We start from the raw sequence: 27,928 nt of genomic DNA, 5'->3' as shown, positions 1-27,928 counted from the left end.
TAAAACAATGCCAGCATAATTCTTAGCACCTGGGATTTAGTAGTACACTGTGGGCAGCACCAAAGCCTATAGCACACGAGAGGAAACATGTCGTGACTTCAGCAAACATAAAAGTATGTACTGGATGGTGCATCTGCTGCTTGACTAAGATCTGTAGAGATGCCTATTCTTACGCTAGGGTCACAGCAACTGGATTCAACAGTATGTAAAGGTAATAAAAAAAAAAAACAGGGATGAGATTTAGTATTGTAAAGTCTTTGCACTAGGACTGATAAGAATTTTCTACCTTTAAGTTGAAGGAATCAGTTGGTAGTGCAGAAGGAGGGAGGAGGAAGATGTGAGTGATACAGAGAGAAGTATGAGCTTTGGATGTTTCATGTGAGTTATTTACAAGATCCTGGCATCATGAGCTCTAGAATATTATGTACTAGTCTGGCCACTCATGACCAGGAAATGATGAGCTCAAACTGAAGTTACAGGGAAAAATTATAAATAGAATTATCCAGGGAACGGGAAGGCCTTTTTACAAGAAAGGACTTGGGTTGTTCAGGCTTGCAAAAGATGTTTGATGAGGGAGAATTACAAAGTATGGTTCCAAATAAACTTAGGCTGGAATTTCAAAGAATACATCCAGCTATGGAGATACTGAAACAGTTTTCCAAAAAAAGGAGTTGCTGGAGTCACGAAACCTTGAAAACAGTTTCAAGATGAAATACAATAAGGTTTTTTTTAAAGTGTTTATCTGAGACTCTTCCTGGAATGGAACATGTCCTGATCTTGCAGAAGGTCCTTTCTACTTTCCTTCCCTATGATTCTCTCGTGGAGCAGTTATATTTCATTATCTAAACATCTGTCTTGTAAGATATGCATTCCCCCATGCAAAGACAGCAACATTTAGTTGCTTGAGGCAAGGAAGAAACTTCTTCTCAGAATGCTTATCCTGTAACTATTACCTTCAGCATTTCTCACATAACCTGAGACTACACATAGGAAGAGTTAAAGGAGAATAGACAGACCATTAGTTTGATGGAGCCCAGGGCACAACAGCCCTATTTCTATAGAGAAATCAATCCTCTGTTTAACCAGTTATTTAAACTTTTTATAACTTTTTTTCACATGAAACTAAGCAAGAGTGATATGGAAGGACTCTCCTCCCTCACAGTACTATTTGGAGACACTGGAGACTCGCTCTCTAAAACTACCTGAAATGAGGTTGTAATGAGGTGGGTGCTGGTCTCTTCTGTCAGGTGGCTAGAGATGGGACAAGAGGAAATGGCCTCAAGTTGTGGCAGGGGAGGTTTAGATTGGCTATTAGGAAAAATTTCTTTACTGAAAGAGTTGTCAGGCATTGGAACAGGCTGCCCAGGGAAGTGGTTGAGTCACCATCCCTGGAGGTATTCAAAAAGCTTGTAGACAAGGCACTTCAGGACATAGTTTAGTGGGCATGGTTGACTGTTGGACTCGATGATCTTAAAGGTCTTTTCCAGTCTGAATGATTCTATGATTCTATAAATCTCCAACCAGCCCAGTACTCCACATCAGACAGACTTTTCATTGGAAATATAAATTCCTGGAGCTATGTAAAATTATAGAATTACAGAAAATGGGTAGAAGTGTAGTAAAAGACAACCACTTCTTACCTTCTTGATGATATTCTGCACAGCTAAGCACTGAAATTCTGACCTGACTATGTTATTATTCCTTCATTTTGTGGAAGATAACATATAATCAATTTCTAACAGCAAATGATTGTTATGCAGGCTGAGTATTTTCTAAGACATTTCCAGTCCTTTTTTTTTTTTCCCTTTTTGTTTTTTTTGTAGTGTGTGAGCAAAACCTCCCTCCACCTTTCATGTGAAACTTTCAAACTCATGTTTCAGCCTGTTTTCTCACTATATTTTGCTGAATCATAATCATTTCCAAAGAGAAAAAATCATGCATCCAACAGCAGGTGCAAACCAAGTCTAAAGATTTCTGTTTGCTTCTTACAAGCTGTAATCCCATAGTAGCATTTCCAATCACATACCCAAAGAATATCAGCAGGAGTATAGTGGCTGCCAAGTTCTTTCAGAAAGTGAAGGCTGATAGCTGGAGGCCACTAATAACACCAACACACAAGGTGACTGAACCATGTAAAACAGCTAGAAACAGAAGAAAAAAGGCACTTAGGTGAGCATCTCTTACTGGTCTTACTTAATTAGCATAGAAGGACTCTACAAATTAACTTTTCCATATCTGAAATAAAATTACACTGTAAATTAGGAAGAATTAGGCAGAAGAGCTCCAAGATTTCATACTCCACACTTGCTCTTACACATACACACATGAAACAGCCCGACAAAATAAAATCTGACTACAGAATATTCCCCTTAATTCCATTTCTATTGACCTTTCCAATACATCCATTTAACAAGCTAACTCTTCCAGATAATGAGTCCATATGGGACTGTTGCTCCAAAACATCAAATTATACTGTGAATACAGAATCTTGGATTCAGAAAAAGCGGTTTCACTGATTGGTGCTTTAGTCATAGGAGAGTAGTAAGGATACAATTTTACAAGAGACTTTAATGAAGGACCATGTGTGGTGATGAAGCAAATGACAACTTTTAATGGGAACAGACATAATATTTAGAAGAGTTACAGACATTAGGCAATAGGGAAAGCAGTTTCTCTGTTTAGTCTTTTGACATAATGGTAACCAAATACTTAAGCAGGGGAAGATGTCATTGGTACAGGGGATTCATATCCACGTATTCAAGAGAGATAGATTCTGCTTGCATCTAGCAATGGCAAGATGTGAAAATCTGTGCTTAGTTCCATTCTCAGTGTCTGCCTGCTCTGTGCATTGAAGCTGAGCTCATTAGGGCAGTGACTGCCTCCATTTCTGCTTATATAATATTTAACCTTATCCTAATATACCTGAGATTCTGAGATGCAACTCCAATAGAGGAAACAAATCAAGCCCTAGCTAAACATTCAGTGTAGAAGAACAACATCCTTACCGTTAAAATTGGACTTTCATATTAAAGTACAATGCAAACCTGTTCAAAATTAAACCAGAGGGCATCACTTCTTTGCCAGTAGGAAGGCAGAAATTTTTTTGAGAGAAGGGCAATGGAGTGAAATTTAAAGAGATGTAATGTTCTCATCTTGTTTACAGTGTACCTTATTCAGTACCATATACAAATATCATACCATACCATACCACTCCACAGATTTAGGTTTCAGTTATCCTAGAGCTGTTTAAAAAATATGGTAGAGAAGCCACAAAACATCTGAGTGCAAGTATGTTTCAACAGACCTGGGACTTTTTTCTAGAAAAAAATAAGTAACTTTAAACATTGAATTCTACTAGAAATCTTACCTGAAATCATGGTGTGTTATAGAAGTTGGGCATGCACAAATAAAATAACCTTAATTTTGCCCCTCTAGTGACACAAGCTTAATCTGAACAAAACATCTCTATTTGTCACGAAATTTTCTTAGCACTTACATATTTTCCATTTGTTGAACATAGTAAAGAATACCATTCATATGTATAAATATGGTAAGAACAGCCTGATTCTCACAACAGCAATTTCGTAAATCAAATACTTCTGCAGGTCTAGTAAAGATTATGCTACCAATATTACAGGACACAGCCTGTAATACTTAAAACATGTAGAGGGATTTCAAATTTGACAGTTCATATATTCAGTGTCCCTAAATGATCTGCAGCACAATTAACATCTAAAGCAGTGTCTGTTCTTTCCCAGATCATGATTGATCATGCAGTACTGTGCTGAATCTGTGAGAACATTTTGAAAGGAAGAGATTGGCAGAAAATAATGAGGAGTTGACTTTGCTGCACAAGGAGAAACTGAATGGTGAAGGACTGAGTTTTTAACCGAGCCCTCTTATCTGACACGGCAGAAAATGGAATACAAAGATTGACTGGCCAAGTAAAGAACATTTGGAGAAATGTGCTCTTACTCCAAGCTTGCTCAGGTGTGAAAATCCTGATTTCAAGCATAGATGGGTGAAGCTCTAATGTTTCAGATTTAGAATAGTCTGAATGAGAACACAGTGTTCCAAAAATCTCTGTTCCTGACCAGGCTAGTTCACGTTTGTGTTGCCTATGCTGCAGAAAATTTATGTCCCTTCTCTGGGGCCAGGAATTTTTGCATACTTTTTGGGGGGTGGGGTTGTTGAATAATCCAGGTGACTTTTTTTTTTTTTTTTTAAATCTTTTATACTTTTGAATAACCCAGGCGACTCGCAGTTGTTCACTGTTGCCTCTGAAACCAGTCTCCCAACCCAAAACACCTTCTCTGACAAGTGAGCTATGAACAAACAGCACCATAGTTCTTTAAAACCAGTAATTCTATCCCCTTCCCAGAAGCAGATGACCTGATGTCAAACTCCTGCCAAACACTCTACTAATACTATAGCAAGCCTCTTCACAAGTGAAGTATGAAAAAGCCTTTCGGTAAGGGACATACACATATGCCTTATATATACACACAGATATATATACACATATATAATGGAGCCACGTTTAATTTTAGTTTTTAAAGAGTCACCTGCTGCCGTGGTTTCAGCCTAGCCGGTAACAAAACACCACGAAGCCGCTCGCTCCCCCCACACCCTCCCCCGGCCACGGTGGGATGAAGAGAACATATAAAGAAACGCCCGTGGGTCGAGATAAGGACTGGGAGGGATCACTCCCCAATTACGGTCACGGGCAAAAGACAGGCTCAACTTGGGGAAGGAACAAAATCAATTTAATTTACTACAAATCAAAACAAAACAAGGATAATGGAAAGTAAAACCAAACCTTGGAACACCTTCCCCCCCGCCCTCCCTCCTTCCCGCCTCAACTCCGCTCCCGGTTCTCTCCACCTCCTCCCGCCGGCGGCGCAGGGGAACAGGGGACGGGGGCTGGGGTCAGCTCGCCACACCTTGTCTCTGCCGCTCCTTCCTCCTCAGGGGGAGGAGGACTTCTCCTCACTCGTCCCCTGCTCCGGCGTGGAGTCCCTCCCGCGGGAGACAGTCCTTCACGAGCTTCTCCAAGGCGAGTCCTTTCCACGGGCTGCAGTTCCTCACAAACTTCCCCGGCCTGGGTCCTTTCCGCGGGCCGGTCTTCAGTCACAGACTGCCTCAGCGCGGGCTTTACCACAGAGTCACGGCCATCTTGGGAGGCATTCGCTCCCCTCCGTGGGCTGGGGACACACACACACACAGTCTGCCGTTTCACTACAGGCTACAGGGCCATCCCCTCCTCCGGCGCACCTCCTCCTCCTCCTCCTCCTCCTCCTCCTCTGATCTCAGTATCCGCAGAGGGGTTCCTCTCACATTCCCAATCCCCCGACTCACTGCAGGTTTCCCTTCTGAAATCTGGTCTCCCAGAGGCGCTACCGCCGTCACTGATTGGGTCGGCCTGGGCCAGAGGCGGGTCTGACTTGGAGCCGGGGAAGCTTCTAGAAGCTTCTCACAGGAGCCACCCTGCGGCCCCTTCCCCCGCTACAAAAAAAAAAAAAAAACACAAACCAACAACCCGCGCCACAGAAACCCATAACACCTTTGAAAAAGATATTTGAAGATAATTTGTGGCATTCATGATTAAATGGAAACCAGCAAGCTCCATTACACAGCCAATGAAAGCTCAGTGACTGGGGTATAACAGTGACTTGAGAAAGTTAATTCTATTTCACCGCCTTTGCTTATTGGCCTGAACAGAAATCACCTTCTCCAACTTGAAGAAGGTAAGCAAAAATTCCTATTTCATTTAACTATGTTGGCCTAAATCTGACCTGCCAAAATCAGGTCTCAGTGGCATTCCTGCCTTTACATTTGATTAAAAGGGTAAGATTTAGGGAAAAATAATAACTTTTGTGGTATTTTCAAAAGAAGGAAAGATTTTCAGATTTGTTAATGAACTGCATGCAGACAATACTATTTGTAATGCTAACAATGGTAGAAATTACTTTGTGTGAGAAAAATAAATGTTCAGGACAGAAATTTCACCCATTTCTGATCTAGGTCATTCTGTGTATGTGAATTAATAATATTTTCTACTGTCTATCTTGCCAGAAATGAAAGGTACCAGTTATGAGTATCTCTCATATTACCCACCAACAGACAAATAATTATGCCTTTAAAGTAGCTGATTAGTATCTTCAGGCTTCTCCAATAATCTGAAAGATTTTGCCAGTAGCAACTTAAAGCACTGAAACTCCTGCTATGAACTGCTGTGTAGAAGATTCTCTCTGTCTAGATTGACTAGCCAGCTTCCTTTTACTTGTAAAATAGTGTACATACCTAAAGCTAGAATATGCTTTACCTTACAATTCAACTTTGGAGAACTTAGAACATAATCCCTGTCTTAAAGAATTTTATCTGACAGTATTAAAGTAGGAATGGTGTCCCAATGCTTGTTAACATGACAGCCAAGAGCTGTTGCTCTGCACAATTCAAATCTTATTCATGTGTCTTGTGACTGTATCTCCTTTTGCTTATTTATGACAAGCAAGTTAAAAATGTATACCTGAAAGCATGCTGCCCCACATGATACATACCATATCACAGCAGAAGTTAGCAAGCCAGTAAGTTTTGTAACCCAGGCCTGTGATGTGCTGCAAGCGTTCTGCGCCAGATACTCTTTCACTATGGCACCTCCAGTGGATGCAGTAAGGATAGAGAAACCCAGCATGATACACAGTGCTACCCCACACTGACAAACATTCTCCATTCTAGGGTACAAAGCAAAATGACATAATGAAAACATAATGGGGGAAAAAACCCTCACCAAACCCAACCATTTTCAAAGCCAACTTCTTACCAAAACAACACTAGACATTAGGACCTTAATACTGTTTGCAAACACCATGTTTGTACCCTGTCAGCATCTAATTAGAGAACAGGAGTATAATGTAAGTTACGAAACTATACGCGAGTTACAGAACACAGTGTGTGTTTAAAGTCTGAATAGTAAAGTGAAGCTTTTGCAAATATTTCATCCCTACATAAGATTAAAATTTAAAAACTTGACAATCATGTGAAGCAGTTGACCTGTTTGAAAAAGTCATGACCTGTTCACAAACACTCTGTAAAGTGCAGTCAGCATAAATTCAGTATTTTTCTCTACAAAATAATGCAACTATATCTGATATAAACAGTAGACTTGACATATAAACACCAGACCAGAGAAAATGCTTCACTCTGTGGAATTGAACTGCATCCATCAAGTCACAACATTTATTGCATGCAATATATATGCTCATTGAATTAATAGTTTCAATTGTCTGCTCATCGCAACCGTTGTATATTTTAAGAGTTTGCTCACATTTTGTCCTCATCCAGCAAGGCTCGTCCATATGCTTGGCTGTAGAGTGTGACCCCTGTGAAAAGAAGAATAAATTATGAAATGGTAAGTGCTACATCAGGACTTCAAGTTCTCCAGTACACTGTTGACCCGTTATTACACAAGATAAATGAAAAGGCTAAATACTTAATAAGCAACAGAAAGAGGTCAACCACCAAGCTGCCAAACCAAATACTGTCTCCTGTTGAGTGATTTCCAGAGTCTGGATCCACCAGAATCTAGTGAAAAAAACATAAGTAATAGCTGCTTTTCTGCATTCTGAACTGCAGAAATGGGTTCAACAGTGTTGTATATTGCTGCAGGATCTACATCACAGAAGAGATCGAATACAAAACCTAGAGTAGAATTTGTTCATATACCTAATCTTCTGGAGTAGGGCAAGTTGTTACTGAAATTTATTTACTTGGTATTTTATCATTGCTAAAAACATTTTTAGATTGCTGATGTTTTGCAGAGAAAAACTGTTCAGCTAAATTCACAAAAAAATGGCACACCTCAGATAGAAACTGTAGAGCTTTAAATTAAAAAGATACCCAGTTTGGGAGACCAAGAAAAAGCCTGAGTAGGCTATGCGTTCTTAGGCTTATTTTGGTTCTTGGTGCAACCAGCCTGTAACAATCTAGCAAACTGAACTTCAGAATTGGAAGGTAGTTTATCAACAAAACCTGTGGCTTTTTGGTTTTTTTCCTTTTCAAGGAAAAGAATAAAAATGCGACGGGGGGGAGTGCAAAACTTTGCCAGTGCAAAAGTTGCTGTCCAGCTGGTCTAGATGCTGTTCCTGACTTATTTCTGCATGTGTACCCAACAGGTGTGCCAGCTGTAACGTAATACCAGTGAGATCAAACCAGCACTATCTGATTAGAGTATCTACATAAATCCATGCTGGTCCCAATTTAAAAAAAAACAAAAAACAAAACAAAACAAAAACAAAAAAGAACAAAACAAAAAAAAACAACCACCAGAAACCATCCTAACAGCAGTTATAATCTTCCCAGTATCTTTGGCAAAGAAATAAATTTTTGGTAGCCTTAGATGGGCTTTGCAGGATGCCACACTTCATCATATTTTGTTAGGGTCCAGCTGTATAAAGATGAAAATTGCTTTATTCCAGTGCAGTCTGACAGAGTATATCTATACGTTTATTTTTGCCCCTTTAATTTTTCATTCTTCATCTTCAAGCAAAACTGTAGTGTTTGTATAAAATGAGACGTTACTATTTACTGAAAATTACGACTTATATTTCATGGAGGATTTCACAGGCAGCGCCCTCATTAATGATATCTATTTTACTCTCTCCCCCGCTAACCAGACATAGTTAAGAAGGTTCCTACTAAATGCCATTTCACAGTTTCCTTTGAAAAGAGGTTTAGCGTTACAATTTGCAAAGCAATCAGGAAACTATACAGTCACTTTCCACCAAAACTCAGCTGAAAATGGGTCTCTTGATCCCTTCAGCTCTTTTGAAGAACTGAATCTGAAATAAATGAGGATGCTATGTGAATGCTTACAATGAGCCCTAGCATGAAAGGTTTTTTAAAAAAATCAATGACTTCAATAGAAGTCTTGAGATGGAACAGCTGCATTGCACAAGGCCTTTCTATAATGATACATTTCTGTTCTTTGAGTAACCACGTAAGAAATTTTTTTGACCACTGTACTTCATAGACGTCATTATAGATGACAAGCACTCCTTTTTTCTTCATATAGCCTTGTCCTAAGAAGTAGGTAATAGTCCTTCCCCTGTATTCCAGCATGATAAACACATTCTCAACTGCATACAATTAGGCGTGAAAAATAACAGTTTTACTTGATCAGAATTTCTGTCTTAAGCTTAAGCAAAAAATGTTGCCTTTTAGGTTTTTATTCCTCTTACTTCATTATTCCATTTTTTATTTGCTCACAATTACAGTATCTAATGGTAGGAATGCAGCATTTCAGAAAGATTTAAAAACATAACAAACATTGTTCACATAATCTTGAAGACCAGCCAGAGCTGAAGAGTTTTGACGAAGACCCAGTACATCTTACCTTCTCCGTTGAATTAGTCTTTCTCACTTTTTTTAAAATTGTTTAACATGTTCATTTTCATTATCTGTCACTGAATTTATAACTCACTAGAAAACAAGGGTTCCTCAGTATTTATATGAGCATTTAAATAAGCTGTTGACCTCTTTCAAGGTTGTTTCAATATCATAGTAGTTGCTACTCTGTTTACATCCATGGTTATGTTCTACCCTATTGAAATAAGTCTCCTGCAGTAAAGCAAGATTTATTTTTTGTGAAGGAAGGAAAGACTGTGTCCTCACACTCTCTTTTCAAGGGTCAAATTATTTTTATGTCACTTAAAAATAATACAGAAGCACTGGTTCTGTTGGTAGGAAAAGTTATCCTGGGAGAAAAACTACGGCACTAATGTAAGTCAGAATTGCAAAGCTGCATTTCTGCAACATCCTAACAAGCTTCCTCGCAGCAATTTCCAATAATATTCTAGCACTGACTTTGCATATAAACAGAGTTTGCATGAGGAAAAAAAATCAGAAAGAATAGATTTCAGTGTTGAAACACAGTATGTAGTCTTCTGACTTCTAATTTACAGGACTGCATATAACCATTTTAATAAAAAAAGCATATAAATAGTTCTTCTCCGTCAGAGCAGTATCCTTAAATCAGAGATAGAAGTCAAAGTGTCCCTTGTAGCATTGGAAAACTGTTGAGTTTTTTAAAAAATAAAGTGTACATGTGTATTTGTCTGTACACATATATACACACATATACACATACATATATGTGCATGTATACACATGCAGATACATATATGTGTACATACACATATACATACAGATAGACAGGTAGATAACTTGACTTCTCTTTTTAGGATTTCTGACAGGTCCCTCTGCGTTATGTCTCAAGAGCATGATCAACCCATCTTTATTGCACCTCTCCAATAGATATAGTCATAAATAAACTGCTTTCTAGTTCATAAACTCTGCTTCTGCAGAGACATAGCCAACATATTTTGCCAGAAGATTATATAATGAGCCCATATTTGTATAGATGACAGTCCAAGACTTCAAATATTTATTAAGCACTGTTTTGCGCATTGTGTTTCTATGCCATGAAAAAAACAAAAATATAAAATTTCCACAATCCTTGGGACAACTATAATTTTCTTCAACTGTAATCTGGATGGTAAGTCCCCAGGTTTTTTGTTGGGTTTTTTTGTTGTTGGTGGTGGTTGTTTTGGGGTTTTTTGTGGTTTTTTTCTGGTGGTTTTTTTGTTTGTCTTTTTTTAGTTTGGGTTGGAAGGGACCTTAGAGACCATCTAGTTCCAACCCTCCTGCCGTGGGCAGGGACACCTTCCACTAGACCCGGTTGCTCAAAGCCCCATCCAACCTGGCCTGCAACACTTCCAGGGATGGGGCATCCACAACCTCTCTGGGAAACACGTTCCAGCACCTCACCACCCTCACAGTGAAGAACTTCTTCCTGACATCCAATCTAAATCTACCCTCTTTCAGTTTAAAGCCATTACCCCATGTCCTGTTGCGACATGCCCTTGTAAAAAGTCCTTCTCCAGCTTTCCTGTAGGCCCCTTTAGGTACTGGAAGGCTGCTGTAAGGTCTCCCCGGAGCCTTCTGTTCTCCAGGCTGAAGAACCCCAACTCTCTCAGCCTGTCGTCACAGGAGAGGTGCTCCAGCCCTCTGATCATCTTCATGGCCCTCTTCTGGACTTGCAACAGGTCCATGTCCTTCTTATGTTGGGAGCCCCAGGGCTGAATGCAGTACTCAGCGACAGTACTCTGTGACAGATATAAAAGTAAGGTTACTTAAATGTTCAAGTTCCAGAATGGGAGATCTAATGCTACAGAAAACAAGGTAGCATCAGTACTATTCATTAAGTGCAGGGAAACTTCATTAAAAATTGATTTCTATTAAAAATTCTCATTAAAATACCTGATTTAATTTAATTCAAACTTTCTGCAGAAATACATTAGCTTTGATTTGTTCTCATAATTCATTTAGAAAAATAAAACCCCAGCCATCTTGAAAGCAAGCAATTACTCTTTTTTCATTGACATTCCTGAAACTTTTAATGAATTTCTATTTTCAGTGACTCAGGATTCCTTCCCCCTTTTCACTGATTTTCATTTTCTTTCTTCCTTCTTCATTATAAACACACTGAAAATCATTTCAATACCATTACAGACAACCATCCTACTTTTCAAAAACTCTTAAAAATTGGTCATAAGCTATTTTTAAATTTTTCTAAACCAAACTAATTCCTCTTTAACAGAACCTTAAGAGTGAAAGGAACTGGAATGAACAGAAGTTAGCCTGAACTATCAAGCCCAGATTTCAAACTAGATTTCAATATCCCAAAAAGTTCACCTGTGTTAACAGCCGATTCTTTGGCTGCAGTCATTTTTTAAAAACTCAGTTTGTAAAATTTTTATTTTAACTAGTTCTTATACAGTTCAGTGATATCTTAATCAGAGAATTCAGATGTCAAATATACTACTCTCTCTTTTGTTATGTACAAATAGTAAGATACACCAACCTCTCCTGTTCCTTGAGTAACAGGATGCTATGGAACATCATGTTGCAGCATGAATTTACAGGATACTCTGAGTTTACCCTGGATATTTATGTAAGGAGATAAAGTGACAAGTCATAAATTCACACTCTGTTGTGCATTAATCATCCCACTTAAGCAAGCCCTAGCAGTGGTTTCACAGGGAGTAACATCCCAAGTGTAGCGAACCAATTTACAATTATTCCACATGAATGTCCTCTGTAAGAAACTCATATGGCATAGTGAGCTGTAAATTCAAATTTTACCTTAATGTATAATACATTCTTCACACAAACAAACCTTCTGTTTAATTAAAAGTTCCACTTCCAAATCCTCCCAAACAATGTGTGACTGTGCAATCCTACTTTATACTATGAAAAATTTTTATACTTAAAATCTATTTACTATCTATGAGTCTATTAAAAAACTACTTTTCAAAAGATGTGTAAAAAGACTTAAAGAAGGACTATTACCGTACTGTCTTCAATGCATATTAGGTGGCAAATTCAGCCACAGAATTAAGTTACTGAGTTCATTTAAGTGGGACGGCAGCTTGTACTACACCTGGAAGAGAGACTGGAAATTGTGAATCAAAAATGAGTTGAATCTGAACACTGATCTTAAAGCTCCCATACCTTGAAGAATTGCATAAAGATATCTAATTCTCCTGTTATGACACCTATTTCTACAGGAAGGTGAACTAGGCAGAACAAAATCAGTTAATTTGTACAGGTCTTTCAACAGCATGCATCAGTTTGTTTTCTACTGTTGGAGCTGTACACCTATGTTAATTATTAAATTGAGATGCTCTGATTAAATGGAACACTGTGTCCCCTCCTTTACACACATTTGGTCAAACAAATAGAGGAAAAACAATGCAAAAATAACATTTTCCAATTTAATTGAAAACACAAAAAGATGAGTAAAACCAGTGTTACAAGTGGAGAACATTACTGAAATTCCAAAAAGACTTATCTAAATAATACCTGTAAGTGATACACAGCCTAAAATGTCTAGGAACAGAATATCCTAGAAAGTGTGGAAAGAAAGAATCAAGGAGGCACTATTTAAAAGGTGAGTATGAAACTATTCCATGAAGGACAAAGTTGTGTTTTCACCTTCACCAAGCAATTACCTGTGGTTTGTTAGCCATGGAGGAAATTAATACGGGCAAACTTTAGGGCAGACAAGGCAAGACAGTCTCTCTGAGGAGCACAGGGAAGCAATTCTGCTGTAACATATACTTTATCCTCAAATCATGCAGAATCACCCCAGCTTTATAAATATACTCAAAATTCACACTTCCATGTACTAGAATCATTGCTGAGAGTCTGATATGTCCCAAAACCAAATATACTAAGGTTTAAGTTTTGCTTTGCCTTTGGAAATTGATTCTATTTCTGTGCCTCATTACTGTTAATCATAGTGCCTTTGAACCCACATTATCCATACTGAAAACTCAGTCAAATTATTATATCTGTTCGTTTTCAAGTTTCAGTGACAGGCTTAAAATCATCTTTGATTACTATCCATTCCTCACTCCACAGCAACCTTTCATGTCCCCTTTTTGTTTATACAGTTGGAAAACTCTTAACCTTTCCCTGTTTGCTATCAGCTGTTTGCTAATCTGCATTTTGTACATCTGGGGTTGATGCTAGGCAATTCTCACTTTATGTATGGATTCTGAATCATACTGCAAAGTGCATAGTTTTTAATATAGGTCTTTCTTGCCTTAACACGCTTATTCTAGTATTTCAGTTTTCTCAGGTCCTTTCTAAAATTACCATCTATACAGTTACATCTTGGAAACTTCCCTAAAGATTCTTTTCTCATCATTCTGATGCTGTTCTCATCTAGTGCTCTTCCATACATATGTGCCTCTTCTTGATACTGGTGTAAACTTCCAGATATTTTTTATTTATTTACTTGCAGATAATTCTGGGTTTTTCTTTCTTGTAGTATCCAGTTACAATCCTTACTTGGACACTAGTTCCAGACTTTGACTGTTTTTTTCCTGCCACATTCTTCTCTACATTTCCCAGTGCAGGTTGTCTAATCTTCAGTTCTATTTCCCTCTCTTAATGATTATTTTCTTCTCATTTATTTTCCTGACTATCTACTTGTTTGGATGTCCACATTGTACTCTGTTGTGAGGTAAGGTTTACAACACTCTTAACTGTCCATTCAATTTCCTCCCATCTATCCTATATGATGCTTTCAGATACCACTCTGAGCTCCACGGTCATTTCTCCTATGCCTCTCACTCTTGAATCTTCTTTGCCATAAGCTCTGTTAGTTATTATTTTAAAAATTAGCAGCTTTGGTCTACCACTGCTCTTGCTTGCGTTAGCTTTCATATTTTCTACTCTTCTTTATGGGGTCTTCACAACTGCTTGAAATCTCAACAGCATCTTATGTCCCCACGTTTAAAGAAAAGAAAAAAGAACAAATCCCAAACTCTTTTCCCCTTTGCAAACTCGTGCAACTCCTCTGTTCTGCTCCGGTTCAGTTCCCACAAATTACTACACAAACTAGATCTCCCATTCTTCAATCAACAAAAGAGAGTTCTTTCAAGAAATTAAGTGAAATAGAACCTAAGTGTCCTGAGGAAAACCGCAGATCTTTGCACTGTTGGGTCTCCTGTGCAAATAGCAACCAGAGTGAAGAAACATGAACAAGTGATCATGGGTAGCCAGTCTTTTTCACACCCCCACACATATATTTCTTATTCCATCTTTTTTTAAAAAAGATTTGTGCTGAATAGAAAGTTGCACATACATAATGAAACTCCACTGCAATTGTGTTCATTGTATTGGAAAAAAAAAAAAGGCAATTAAGAAAACAAGAAAGTAAAATTCTGATGACATCCTCAGAAGATCTGAAGTGTTTACCGAACACCTTAGAAATACAATAATGTGACCAATGTTCAAATGAAAATACAAAACCCACAACAGAACATTGTGTATAACAACACATTTCAATATCCCACACATTAATTAGAATTCTTCTTTCAAGCTACATTATGTAACTGAATGAAACCTCCAGGAAATAACCAAATTGAAGCTGGATATTTAATTGCTTATAATCTGGCAAAAGAGGCATTTGAGGTTGTTCATCAGAAGATACATTTAAGCTCTTTTTTCTAAAGTCTTGTGGCTTATTCTAAATTGATTGCCAAGGTAAAATATAAAAAAGGAAAAATATTAGTTCCAGCTGAAATATCTCTCATATTTATTGTGTGCCACACAGGTAATTATTTACAGAGGGCAGGTAAGAGGTCAGCAATGGAAAAATATATAGATTAAGATTATTTTTATTTTCATTATTTTCTCTTCTATTCATGGTTGATAAAATTCCTTCCCAAGGAGAAACATGGCCCCTCACCACACTAGGTATCCGTTCTGTAAAGATGTGTTTTCCATTATTCCATACCATTTTTACCTGCCATTAATATTCCAGAATAATGCTAGACTGACATTTTGACTAACCTATGGACTATCAAGAAAAAAGGATGAGGAGGGGCAGAGAAATCCCTAAGCATTTCTGGACCAGATTCGTGATGGGGAGGCAGAGAGAAGGGGATTAGACTGGAGAGATGTAACTTCTTCTGGACAGTTATACTATTACTGTAAAGCCTCAAATCCCAACCTTTGAGATTGGAAAAACACACACTTCAGAATGCCACATAAACAGTACAAATTGCCTTTCAGGACTACTTAAAATTACCACATGTTCTTGCTAGATTTAATTATGTTATAAACAACAGCAATTATGAAATTGTTATGGAAAAAATTTTGCCCACATTGTCAAAGGAAACCAAAGAATATACAGTCAGGAAAACACAAAAAATTTGAGGAGGTGGTGTGCTTTTGCCACGTAGCAGTGACCATCAATAAATGTCAATAATCAATGGTTTTAATCAGCCACCTTTGTCACGTGGTATTCTTTCTTGTGCATGCACACATACACGTTCTCAGTGTGCGTGCGTATACCATGTATGTGGTATATACAGCATGGTATGATTAAGTAAAGTAAAATAGGTATTGAATAGGTATTTTTAATTTGAACTGTAAAAAATGTTGGTTTTTTGAGTGGAGGAGAATAACATATAAAGATTCAGAAATTTTCTAAAATGAAATGAATCGTATAGTAAGTCTCTTCAAATGCAAATTTCTCATTTTCTTTCATACAAGGCTATGTAAATGGTATATTCACTGTCTCATGAACAAGCCTTAAAGGTCAAAGTAAAAGTCTCATCATTAATTACTGAAAGGTTAATCCAATAATTTGACATTGCATCAGCTGAAAGCCACTTCCAGGAGGTGTTTCAGATAACACACTGCCCTTTATAAATCTACTCCACTATTTTCTTTGGGTCTGAAATATAAAGCTTACTCACTAACAGTATAACTATAATTTATGCCTGTGCTGATGGCAGGTGGAGCTCTATGCCAAAGACATTTAAAAAAAGGGACCCTGATAACAACCACAGTGCAGGCATGTCAAAATAAGAGTCTAAAATGATTGAAGATACATAGGACAAAAGCAGCAATTAGAAAAACACATCTTACTGCAATCCTCTAGGACTTCAAGTTCCTAATGAAGGATTGATGGAACTGGAGTTCAAAGCTGTAAGAAGCATATGCATATACATTTTCTTTCTCTGAGATGCTGAAATAACTCACTGTGTGGCAAGAAGAGCCAGGGTATGCCTGGAGGCAATTATACAACTGCTGGAGGAAACTCTGAGAAGTAACCATGGAGGGTGTTCCATGTTACCTTAGCCTGACTCTACACCTTGATAACAACCAACAGATAAAGGCAACTACCCCTTATATTCTCAGTGATGTAGGTCTGTGCTTTGGATCAGGAAGGACTGTGGGTTTTTTATAAACAAAGGGTAAACAAAAGTTAGATATTTTAAGGTTCCCTTGCTTTGTTGGAAAACGTCACTAAATATTCTTCCTCAAGGAACCCTGAAAAATTATACAGAATAAGTCCTTTCATATTCTTCACTTAGGGAGCAGAGGTATTGAAACTTGGACACATCTGAAAACCAGTGTACATATATCCTGGTTTCGGCTCGTTTAGAGTTAATTGTCTTCCTCGTAGCTGGTACAGCATTATGTTTTGAGTTTGGTATAAGAGGAATGTTGATAACACACTGATGTGTTTAGTTGTTGCTAAGTGGTGTTTATACCAAGTCAAGGATTTTTCAGCTTCTCATGCCCAGCCAGCAAGAAGGCTGGAGGGGCACAAGTTGTTGGGAGGGGACACAGCCAGGGCAGCTGACCCAAACTGGTGAATGGGGCATTCCATACCATGTGACATCATGTCTAGTTATATATATGCGCGGTGCTTAGTTGCTGGCTGAGGTTAAACCAACAACATAAAATAAGTAAAGCACTCTTAAAAATCAGTGGCACTACATTTAGCCATATTTTTTAATTTTTTACGTAGATTTTACAGCACTGCTTTTCAACTGGATTTGCCTTTCTCAGCTTTGATAACCTCAATAAATTATGTACGGTTTTATGTTGATAAGGCATGTCAAATAATTGTCACCTACATATTAGAACCACCTGTGATTTCTCTTGCAACCCTGTCAGTCAGTTTTGTTTTGAAAACATCAAAACTTGTATATAAATTTAGAAAGGTTTACAACAATGAAAAAGGCAAGACTGCTATTAACTTGTTGTGCCTGAGAAGAAACACAAAAAAGGCACCAGATGAGCATAAGATGAAAACAAAATTCTAATTAATGCAATATGCTTCTAAAAATTTCATTGACTGCAGAGAATATAAAGGAAAATGTTTTGTAATGATTCAGTGGGATATTCTCACAACCAAGTAAAAGGAGACAGATAGTATGATCAGATATCTCAGAAGCCTTATAAAGTACATTATGTATATCAACTGAAAAATTTTAATGCTTATTTACATCACAACCCTACAAAAATTAAAATTCACTCTCAGAGATTATGATTTTCCATAGCTCACAGGTACAGGTTCTGCCTCCACTGCCAAGTGACTTCTCTCACTTGAGTTTTCATGGTTAATTGGGCCTCTCCCTGTGTGAGTTCCCATTCCCATTTTATTTAAGCTTCTCATATTTCAAGTATACACCTCACTACTATTAGAGGCAAATTTATTCCCAGCACAGTAAAAAATTAGTTTCTTCCTTCCACTTTTCCCAAAACTGCATTGCTATATTTCAGATGCAACTCTTACTCTAAATATTTCTGTCTTTACGAAGGAGCGAACTTATTTGATGGAATGGTCCCATCCAGGGAAATATATTTATCACTTCAGATGCAGTTTCACATTTTTGTTTATTACCCAACCTCAGAGCAAGTCAGCAGGAAAACTCAGTAGTCAAGAAGATCAGAAATTCATTATCTTTTTCAAAATCCTTTCTTTCCTCAAAGGCTGTTTTATTTTCAAATACACAATCCAAATCAAAATCAAACACTGACAATTAAATCTCATTCACATGCCGATTCCATGGTAGCTTCTATCAGCTAGGATCACCTGCCCTGCCCCTTTGAAAGTAGGTAGGCTTCCAGATACTATGGAAATGTAATGTTTTAACCTTGTTTTATGTTAGTTTTTTTGTAAGCGAAGTCCTAAGTGACCAGCAGGTCGAGGGAGGTGATTCTGCCCCTCTACTCTGCTCTCGTGAGACCCCACGTGGAGTGCTGCATTCAGCTCTGGGGCTCCCAACATAAGAAGGACATGGACCTGTTGCAAGTCCAGAAGAGGGCCATGAAGATGATCAGAGGGCTGGAGCACCTCTCCTGTGACGACAGGCTGAGAGAGTTGGGGTTCTTCAGCCTGGAGAACAGAAGGCTCCGGGGAGACCTTACAGCAGCCTTCCAGTACCTAAAGGGGCCTACAGGAAAGCTGGAGAAGGACTTTTTACAAGGGCATGTCGCAACAGGACACGGGGTAATGGCTTTAAACTGAAAGAGGGTAGATTTAGATTGGATGTCAGGAAGAAGTTCTTCACTGTGAGGGTGGTGAGGCACTGGAACAGGTTTCCCAGAGAGGTTGTGGATGCCCCATCCCTGGCTGTGTTGTAGGCCAGGTTGGATGGGGCTTTGAGCAACCGGGTCTAGTGGAAGGTGTCCCTGCCCACGGCAGGAGGGTTGGAACTAGATGGTCTCTAAGGTCCCTTCCAACCCAAACCGTTCTATGATTCCGTAACACGTTTAAAGCAAAGATGCATCTACTGAGAATAGTTCAGCCATCTCTGATTCCTGGTATTTCAGATCAATCTATAGCCATTTCTAGTGCATACACACACACGCACATATATATACAAATCAAAATTGTGCAAGCCCTTTCCCTGAACGCTTCAGAACATGTAGCCCAAGCATTAGATGAAACAGAAGGAAATCTCCAATCATAACAAAGCCAGTGCTCTGAGGGCTTATTTCCTCATCCCTTTCTCTAGCCATTTAAAAAGAAGAGTCAAGGTATTAGATGTAATATACACACACATAATTTTTACATACATAAGTAACTATAAAATGACATACCTCTCGTTCACCTGCACATCTGCATGAATCCTGGGGTGACGTAGATTCCATCTGCCAACATGAATGATTTTTTCTAATGGGAATAAATATAACAATAAGAACAACCATTAAATGAAAGGAATATATTACTTAACAGTAATTAATTAAACTAATATATTACGTAACAGAAGAAATCCACAGGGTAACGAGCAGATCTGGCATCTTGAACACCTTCTTAGCATTTTATCACAGTGGCAGCTGTGTCTAAAGCTATAGCAATTTTACTCATTTGTATCAAAGTAGGTTCACTAAAAATATTTGTATAATAAAGCAGCAAATGAGCTGCATGAGTTGTGTTTGTAGCAATAAGATAAGAAAAGCATGCTTACCCCTCTGCATTCCTAAATTTGGAAATCTGGAATGCTTCCTAACAAATATTGTAATTACTATCTAACCATCATTCATATGGACACAAGACTCGATCAAAATCCTCCTGAAATTCATCAGAAAGCTGTCACTGACTTCTAAGGCATTAAGATCAGACCTTTGACAATGAAGCCTATTTATCCAGCCTACCTGGATGCCAGCTCCTTCATCATAAAAGTTCTGTCATTAACCATATACTGCCAAGAAAAGCTTAAGATAGTCCACATTACACAGAAAAAAGATACTGAATTTACAATATTTACAATTTAGGAAGTAGCTACGTTTGAGTATTCACAATTACCCTTGTTTTGAATGCATGCATGTGTGGTCGCAGAGAAATATCTCTGTAGAATCTGAGAAAGGTTTCCTAGGTTATCATCTTCAGTGCTGTTCAAAGTGGGCCACGGGGGGGGGCAGAAAAAGAAACACAGACATGTTAATATGTGTAGTTCTGTAAACTTTCAGGCTCAAGATCCTACATGTTTACCAAGAAACTAAAGAACTATAAAATCCATGCATAGGAAACATACCAAAAGAGCAAAATGATCTCATTGTAAAAACTACATATGAACATGTAGAGAAAATTCAATACAATTATGGCTAAACAAATCTCAACATCTCCCCATGGCCATCTTTCTCTTTGTAAACATGCATTCCTAGCAGTTACCATGGTTTTAAGTGTTTTTTTGTTTCGTTTATAAATTCAAACAGCATCATGTTATGTTTATGAAGATATCTGGATATTTGTCCAGTAGAGAAAGTGATCTGTATGATATGCACTCGATACAGAGTAGTTCAGAGCTGAGCTATAGATACTGTGCGTTAAAAATAAATACATAAATAGATAAATCTAGTTGCTTTCAAAGCTGAACACAGAGAAAGTAGAGGTTGAGTAAGAAGGGCACCAGCATTTGTTAATACTGCATGACACTTTCAAACCTGAGAATTATTTTGAGAAAATGGCTTCAGACCTAAGCAATTAGATAAAATGAAGCATACAAAGGCTTGTTTAGATACACTTGTGCATTTACATATAAATGGCCGTGGCTGGTATTGAAACAAGTTACGCAGTTCAAACTGCTCCGGAGTCTTTGCCCTTACCTCCAGAAAATGCTTTGCACAATGCTTTTCTAATTTTATCTCTCCCTCATAATAATCTATTAAAATGTACTAAACATCTGAAAAATAAACAGCTATTATAAAAAGTAACTTCTTATTCTTCCTAAAATACAAATAGTCTTTAAAATATGAGAACTCAAGGGGAAAGGTCCCAGAACCCCGGCTATTGATGATGATGGGTAGGTCCTTTACCTAAAGAAAGATACTGCATTATCATAAAGTCTTGGTGTCAGCTTGAGAGAAGGATAATCAGTAGCCAGCAGCTTCACACTAAACAAGGCCATTGCCCGTGCAACAAAGAGGACAGGCAGCAGCACATTTGACAGACTTCCTCTCCAGTCTCACCTAGCGTGGTAAAACCTCTTCATCAGAAGGGTAACAATCTGTGCGAGAACAAGGCAGCCTCCACGCATACTTGAGGTCCCCATAAGTGAGATATCTGAGTGAGACGAAAGCAAACCTCTTGACAAACAAGGAAAATCAAATCATACCTTCATGTGCTGCATTTTCAAATATAGAACATAATAGACTTTTTCATAGAAAAAACAAACCTACATAAACGTACAGTATTCTCCTGGATGGAAGAGTATAACACTCCCCCCCAAGTATAACTAATTAACTCTTCCTATAAGGGGAAAACAGGTATTCAGCTAACACATTATCTCTATAGCTCCCCATACACAGGTAAAGGAGTACTGAATACCTGTTTTCTCATGGTCCTTGCACTGGTGCAACCATTCCTTGTGCATTGCCACCTTTGCTCCTGGACAAATTACTATGACAAACATGGCCTGTATTAGCACTAAGGTCTTGATCCACCTTGACTGAAATCACCAACTTTTCCACAGGATTTCAATGGGACATCTTCACAGTATGTAACAGAACATCATAGATGCTAGAGACGTGGATTCTCATAAAAGCATTCCCTTCATTTCTCTGCTCATATGGGACTGACAAAATTTTCTAATGTGTTAGTCAATGCAGTTTTCATAGTCCCAGCTCATGAGCTGTCCCTCACATTCCCATGGGAGTGTCCACAGTTTATGAACATCTCAACAATCAGTCATTTTCCTGATAGACTCTCCCTTAATTGTACTTTGTTAGACTCTTGTGAATCACACCAATCACTTTGCCTCCATTTTAGAACCTAATGCCTCCAAGGTATGTGCAGGCTATTACCAGCTTCTCTTACTTGTGGCCTTGCCAGACTGAACATACTTCAGCCTCTTTTCTTCCTTACAGCATAGCACAGTGTCTGGTAGATTTACTACCAAAGGTATTTGCACTGTAGCAAGACTGAATAGCCTGTTTATTATTGTGCTCAAAGACATACTATATTTTATGATCCATTGTGATTTGTCTCTTACTACCTTCCCTTCTATATACCGAGACCACTCTAAGCAGCATTTTCATGTTACATTTTAACAGCTACTTGTATGGGAGCTTTAACCTCAAATTAATTGTCCTTCAGTTAGCACTGTTTTTTCCGGTTTACTAGAACTTTAATTCCTGAAGAGAGCGCTGTGGGATGAATAGGGGGAAAAAAATGATCAGAAAAAGAAGGTGAACTTCTGACAAAGTAGCCATTGAGCAAAACAGCTCAAATTCTGTACAACAACTGGAGTGTGAATTACAAACGTACGATTTCTTACATTAAAAATTATGTGTATTTTCCCATGAAAAGTTATAATCAAGTAGACACATTGTGGGAGATTGTGGCTTTTAGGGTTTGGGCCTACACAAGAGAAGGAGGTCAGGTGAGATGGGGCTTCATGGTGACACACAATACTTTGTGTAGACTTCTCAAGGCTAAGACTTTTGTAAAAAGATAAACATCACATCCACCTCCAAGAAGAGCAAAAAGGAGGATCCAGGTAAATAAAGGCTAATCATCCTCAGTCCCTGGGAAGGTTGCAGATCAAATCCTCCAGAAAACAACACCCAGGGTATGAAAAACAAGAAGTGACTGGGAATAGACAACATGGACTTGGTAAGGTTGAACCATACCACCTGAGAGCTCGCCATGAATACAGAACTGGTTTGGTGAATGAAGAGCAGTGGATGCTGTTTACTTTGACTTAACAAAGCCTGTGACACACTCTCCCACAGTGTCCTTAAAGCAAATGAAGTGAGGAGGACTACAAGGACTGCTGGACAGACTGCCAGGCACTACACTGTGGGCTGTGAGCAGCAATACTGGGTCCAACTGAGAAGCAGGAGCCCCGGGTCCCTCAGGGACAATGATGAAGAAAACACTAACAGTATTTGTTAACATGCACATGTGTGCACACCTGCATCTGGAGGGGATCTGCGCTTTTTGGAGGCATCTGTGTGTCAGGCACTGGCAATGAGTAGAACCTCCTGGCAGCAGGAGCAGATCTCCAGCAGCCCCCAGGGACCCCAGTGAGAAAAATCTCTGCTCAGGGAAAGGACAAGGAGCAACAGGCACCAACTGGAACATGGGAATTTCTGACTTAATATATCAGGAAAACAAATCTCACTGTGAGCGTGACGACCAGACCGGACAAGGCACCGAGTAGCCTACTCTTACTTGACCCACTTGACCCACTCTTCCAACCTTAATATTCTCTGATTCTATTAGGTTCCAATTAATTCTATGTAATTCATTTCGGGGGGGGGGGGGGGGGGGGGGGGAATTCCAGTATTTTTTCTTTTAATTCCACAACAGAATGTCTTCCCCCCTCCCCCAAAAAATATCCCACAGAACAAATTCTGTCTTTAAGCAGTTCTAATCGCAGCCGTATCTTGTTAATTTGACAGCTACCACAAAAGGGATTCAGGATTTTGAATCTCTGTGGAGAAAAAAAGTAGCTACAGAACTCAGATCCTGGTTCAGCATTCAAGTGCCCCAATCAAGAACGGTTACATTTTGGACTTGAAACCAGTTTTTTCTATAAATTGGACTAGTAGGAAAAAACAATCTTAGTAAAAATAAAAGAAGGATTTTCTTAAGGCAAACTTCTTATGAATGTATTAATCTCTTCGTATTATTATGGTAAGACTTGCAATAGTTGACCCAATACAGAAATTGAGACACATGGAAGCAGAACAATTTTCAAGGGATGAGTGTTTTTAGAATAAAACAGATCCTGTAAATGTCCCCTGCTAAGCATCCCTGAAATTGTAAAATATCTCTCATTTATGAAAGTAGTGAAATGCCAGAAAAGGAGCATAGAATGAGATACTTGCCATAGTCCCAGACCTGTTCATAGACTATAAGCATGAAATGTGAGTGAAAATGCTTCAAAACATTTGCCCCTTTGAATCTCTGAAAGTGGACTAAGATGGCTACTTTCTGGGGGCAGAAAGGGAGATCAAAGCTGCCATTCATTCTTTTTTCTTGAGAAATGGAGCCGAGAGAAATGATAGCAAATTAATTCAGATTGCAATAGGAAGAGAAGCTGTCATCCTGAATAAAAATAATTGTCCACTTTGTCCAATATCCTGACCCTTACTCAATATTTATAATGCTGGTCAGCCAAGATACATCACAAGAAGATGCAATAAACCACTATATTAAAAGTATATGTTCGCCTCAGACACTTTTTAAAAATATTTGTCTTTTCTAAAAACCCATACATTTATTATTTAAAATTCTCATTGAGAAAGCTGTCAAATTTAAATGCCTTTCTGAATTGTCTTAAATTTCAATCTTTGTGACCTTGAATTCTGTCATTCCTTTGCGTTTCAGGTAAAAAACAAAATCTTGTTTATCTGTTTTGAATTTATTCTATTTGATAGTACTGGATATGCTCTTATAGAAGTTTCCAATACATCTTCTGCATAAATAATCTTAACCTTTCAGTCTCCTCTTATAAAAATCTTTATAGTCCTAATCGACCTCACCACTTGCCTCATGTCTCCTTGTATTACCACTGTATCAGTCTCTAGATATATTCAACATAGCTGTCCATCAGATGTGGAAACACTACTGATTTATACAATAGCGTTATGCATTCTTGTACTGATCTCCTTGTTTTCATTATGGATCGTACCATTTTGTCTGACTGCAGCCACACTGTGAAAAGTAGCCTGCATTGGACTTTCTATAATTGACTCAATATGGCTTTCAAGATTCCCAAGGTATTAAATAAAAAAAAAAAAAAAAGCTAAATACTATTCCTGTGTACACTTACCATTTAACCATTCTTGTTTCTTAATCCTACATGCGTAGTCTAATTTAATTTTCTTTTAACTGGAACCTTCAGAATTAATTTTTGCTTCATAAAGATTGTAATTCACCACCTACATTTGGTATATATGTCAGGAGGCGTAAAAGCAGCACACATGTATGGAAAAACAGTTTCTGATTACCACGGATAATCATAAAGGCTAGAGGACAAGACCAGCTGACCTCTCTGTTATGAAGTCAATTTTTATGCAGAAAGCTTATAGAGATTTTCTCATTAATAATTTAGATCGTAAAATTAAAAATCTGACCTGTTAGAAGCTGTCCTGCTTGACTTATGATTGCAATTATCCACAGGAAGTGCAATTATGTTCACAATTAAGTTGCACTTCCCAATTCATCCAGACTCTCCTTTGTATTATGGAAAAGATTTTTACTGCATTCCCATTCATATAGTTAATATCAGGTACAGGGAAACAGAGCATAAGTCCTAAAATTTGGGAACCAAAATTTTGAAAATTCTTACCTATAGACTGCTCTAGAATTAGGAGCAGAACCAAATATTGTAAGTCTCTCTAACTGGATATTAGATAGTCTTTTTCTCCCCTTTTTTGCACTTCTAGAAAATAATGTAATTCTAAACTTTTTTCATGGCACAATAAAATAATGAAAAATGGGCTATGCGATGGCTGTATTAACAGCCAGCAGTAGACATTTTCAATTCTGCTTCTGTCATTTTGGCATTTAGACAAGTCATCAAGAGGATGTCCAGATTTTGGGAAGATAATCCTGGAACTGAAATACCCTGGCAAAAAAAGTTGAGCTAGCTCACATGAAACTGGTTGCATTTGGCAGCAGTATATATTTATTAGCTTATCAGATGTTCCATGCCAACAAGTAGTTTTAGGCTGAGCTAGTGATCTGACACTGTTCTGCATTTCAGTGTATGCCGTACTAGTGTAGAGTCAGTGTTAGTCCACCAATCTGTGCACAGCATTCCATTAGGAAGTATTAAAATGTCCTTCACCTTCTTACATATTTGTTTACTCGTTATAAAAATAAGTGTAATATTGTTTTTGTTTCCAGGAGGATTTTGAGGACTGATTTTTATGTAGGGCGTTTGAATAAAAGGCACTTTGATGGTTTGAGATAGAAAGGGAGTGCCTCTGCTCTGTGTTTCATTGTATGATTGATTCCTGCTTATATGTAATAGGGTCATGAGCTGTCTCCGTACAGAGCTGGTCAGAAAAATCTATAGTTTGGAGAGAATTTCACAAGAGAAATTCCCTTCTGGCTTTTTTAGATATAAATCCTCCTATTTCCCCCCAGAGTATTTTTCATTTTAAGCATTGTGAATATTTCTTCTAAAAAGTTGATTTAAAGTGTTTCCATCTTAGGAATTTCCTGTCCAGAAAAGCAGAACTTCAGCAAAACTTACAGTTCCGCCTCCCTCCCCCATGCATACTGCTTAATCCAATTAAGTGACATTTTTTGAAGGGAAAACTTTTTAATTAAAAATTCAGATTTACTTTCTGGGCCTCAGATTCCACAACCCAAAAAACTGTCCCTGGAAAAACTACCAGCAAACTTGTAAAGTAGCCTCTTTAAGCTCTTTATTTTTGCATTTTCCAGAGAAATGGGTATAAAGAAAAGTTCATTTGTAGGCAAGACGCTTAGGAAAAGAATGGAGCAAACTTCATTCAAACTACCTACCCTCTATCTAGAAGAAATAAATTCTAAAGTCAGGCCTAAACACAGCAGCTATGATCTATACACAGCAATGTGTAAGAGGCTGAAGAACTGGTAGGGCACCATTGTACCCAAATATCTTGGAGGCAGGAACCCTTGCTCAACTGGTTGAAGAGGACATACACGTGACCTTCACTCGCTAAACAAAAGACGCAGCGATGTAAAGTGCTTTTGTGCAGAAGGAAAAATGTAAAACATGCAGGAGTTAGAGGACAACAAGCCTTCATCCAGAAACTAATTTTCTTTACTGTTTCTTGCTGCATAGTTATCAAATCAGTGGCAGAGATGCATCCAAGCAACAGCAATTGATGCTGGACATCACTGTTTGCATCCAGGATTTTCATTCAGGTTTGTTGCAGGTGGTAAACGCATTGTACAGACTCACATAAGGCATATAATTAAATGGCAATGTGTCATGGTTTAACCCCAGCCAGCAACTAAGCACCACGCAGCTGCTCACTCACTTCCCCACCCACCCAGTGGGATGGGGGAGAGAGTCAGAAAAAGAAGTAAAATTCACGGGTTGAGATAAAAACAGTTTAATAGAACAGAAAAGAAGAAACTAATAATGATAATACTAATAAAATGACAGCAGTAATAATAAAAGGATTGGAATATACAAGTGATGCACAACGCAACTGCTCACCACCTGCCGATCGAAGCCCAGTTAGTGCCCGAGCAGTGATCCCCCCACCCCCACTCCCCCCAGTTTATATACTGGGCATGACATCACATGGTATGGAATACCCCGTTGGCCCATTTGGGTCAGCTGCCCTGGCTGTGTCCTGTGCCAACTTCTTGTGCCCCTCCAGCTTTCTCACTGGCTGGGCATGAGAAGATGAAAAATCCTTGACTTTAGACTAAACATTACTTAGCAACAACCGAACACATCAGTATTATCAACATTCTTCTACTGAACTCAGAAACATAGCACTGTACCAGCTACTAGGAAGACAATTAACTCTATCCCAGCTGAAACCAGAACACAATAGAAAATACATTGCTAGTATCCACCAGAGAAAAGGA

The 27,928-nt window shown here is 38.3% G+C and overlaps 1 protein-coding gene across 1 annotated transcript in view; it reads right to left on the bottom strand.

Moving 5' to 3' along the window:
- ABCA13 (ATP binding cassette subfamily A member 13) overlaps positions 1–27,928 on the bottom strand; it is a 160,443-nt gene that overhangs the window by 50,464 nt on the left and 82,051 nt on the right. Inside the window, 10 exon segments of the mRNA XM_069778573.1 lie at positions 2,027–2,123; positions 6,542–6,646; positions 6,649–6,734; positions 7,328–7,382; positions 12,412–12,496; positions 16,874–16,987; positions 19,480–19,552; positions 20,186–20,216; positions 20,219–20,271; positions 21,196–21,442. Of these exon segments, the coding sequence (XP_069634674.1) occupies positions 2,027–2,123; positions 6,542–6,646; positions 6,649–6,734; positions 7,328–7,382; positions 12,412–12,496; positions 16,874–16,987; positions 19,480–19,552; positions 20,186–20,216; positions 20,219–20,271; positions 21,196–21,442 (946 nt within the window).

This window comes from Haliaeetus albicilla, chromosome 3 (genome assembly GCF_947461875.1).
Source record: "Haliaeetus albicilla chromosome 3, bHalAlb1.1, whole genome shotgun sequence".
NCBI classification, from domain to species: Eukaryota; Metazoa; Chordata; class Aves; order Accipitriformes; family Accipitridae; genus Haliaeetus; species Haliaeetus albicilla.
Note: the sequence above shows the minus strand (reverse complement) of the source record. Positions and strands in the feature narration are given on the sequence as shown.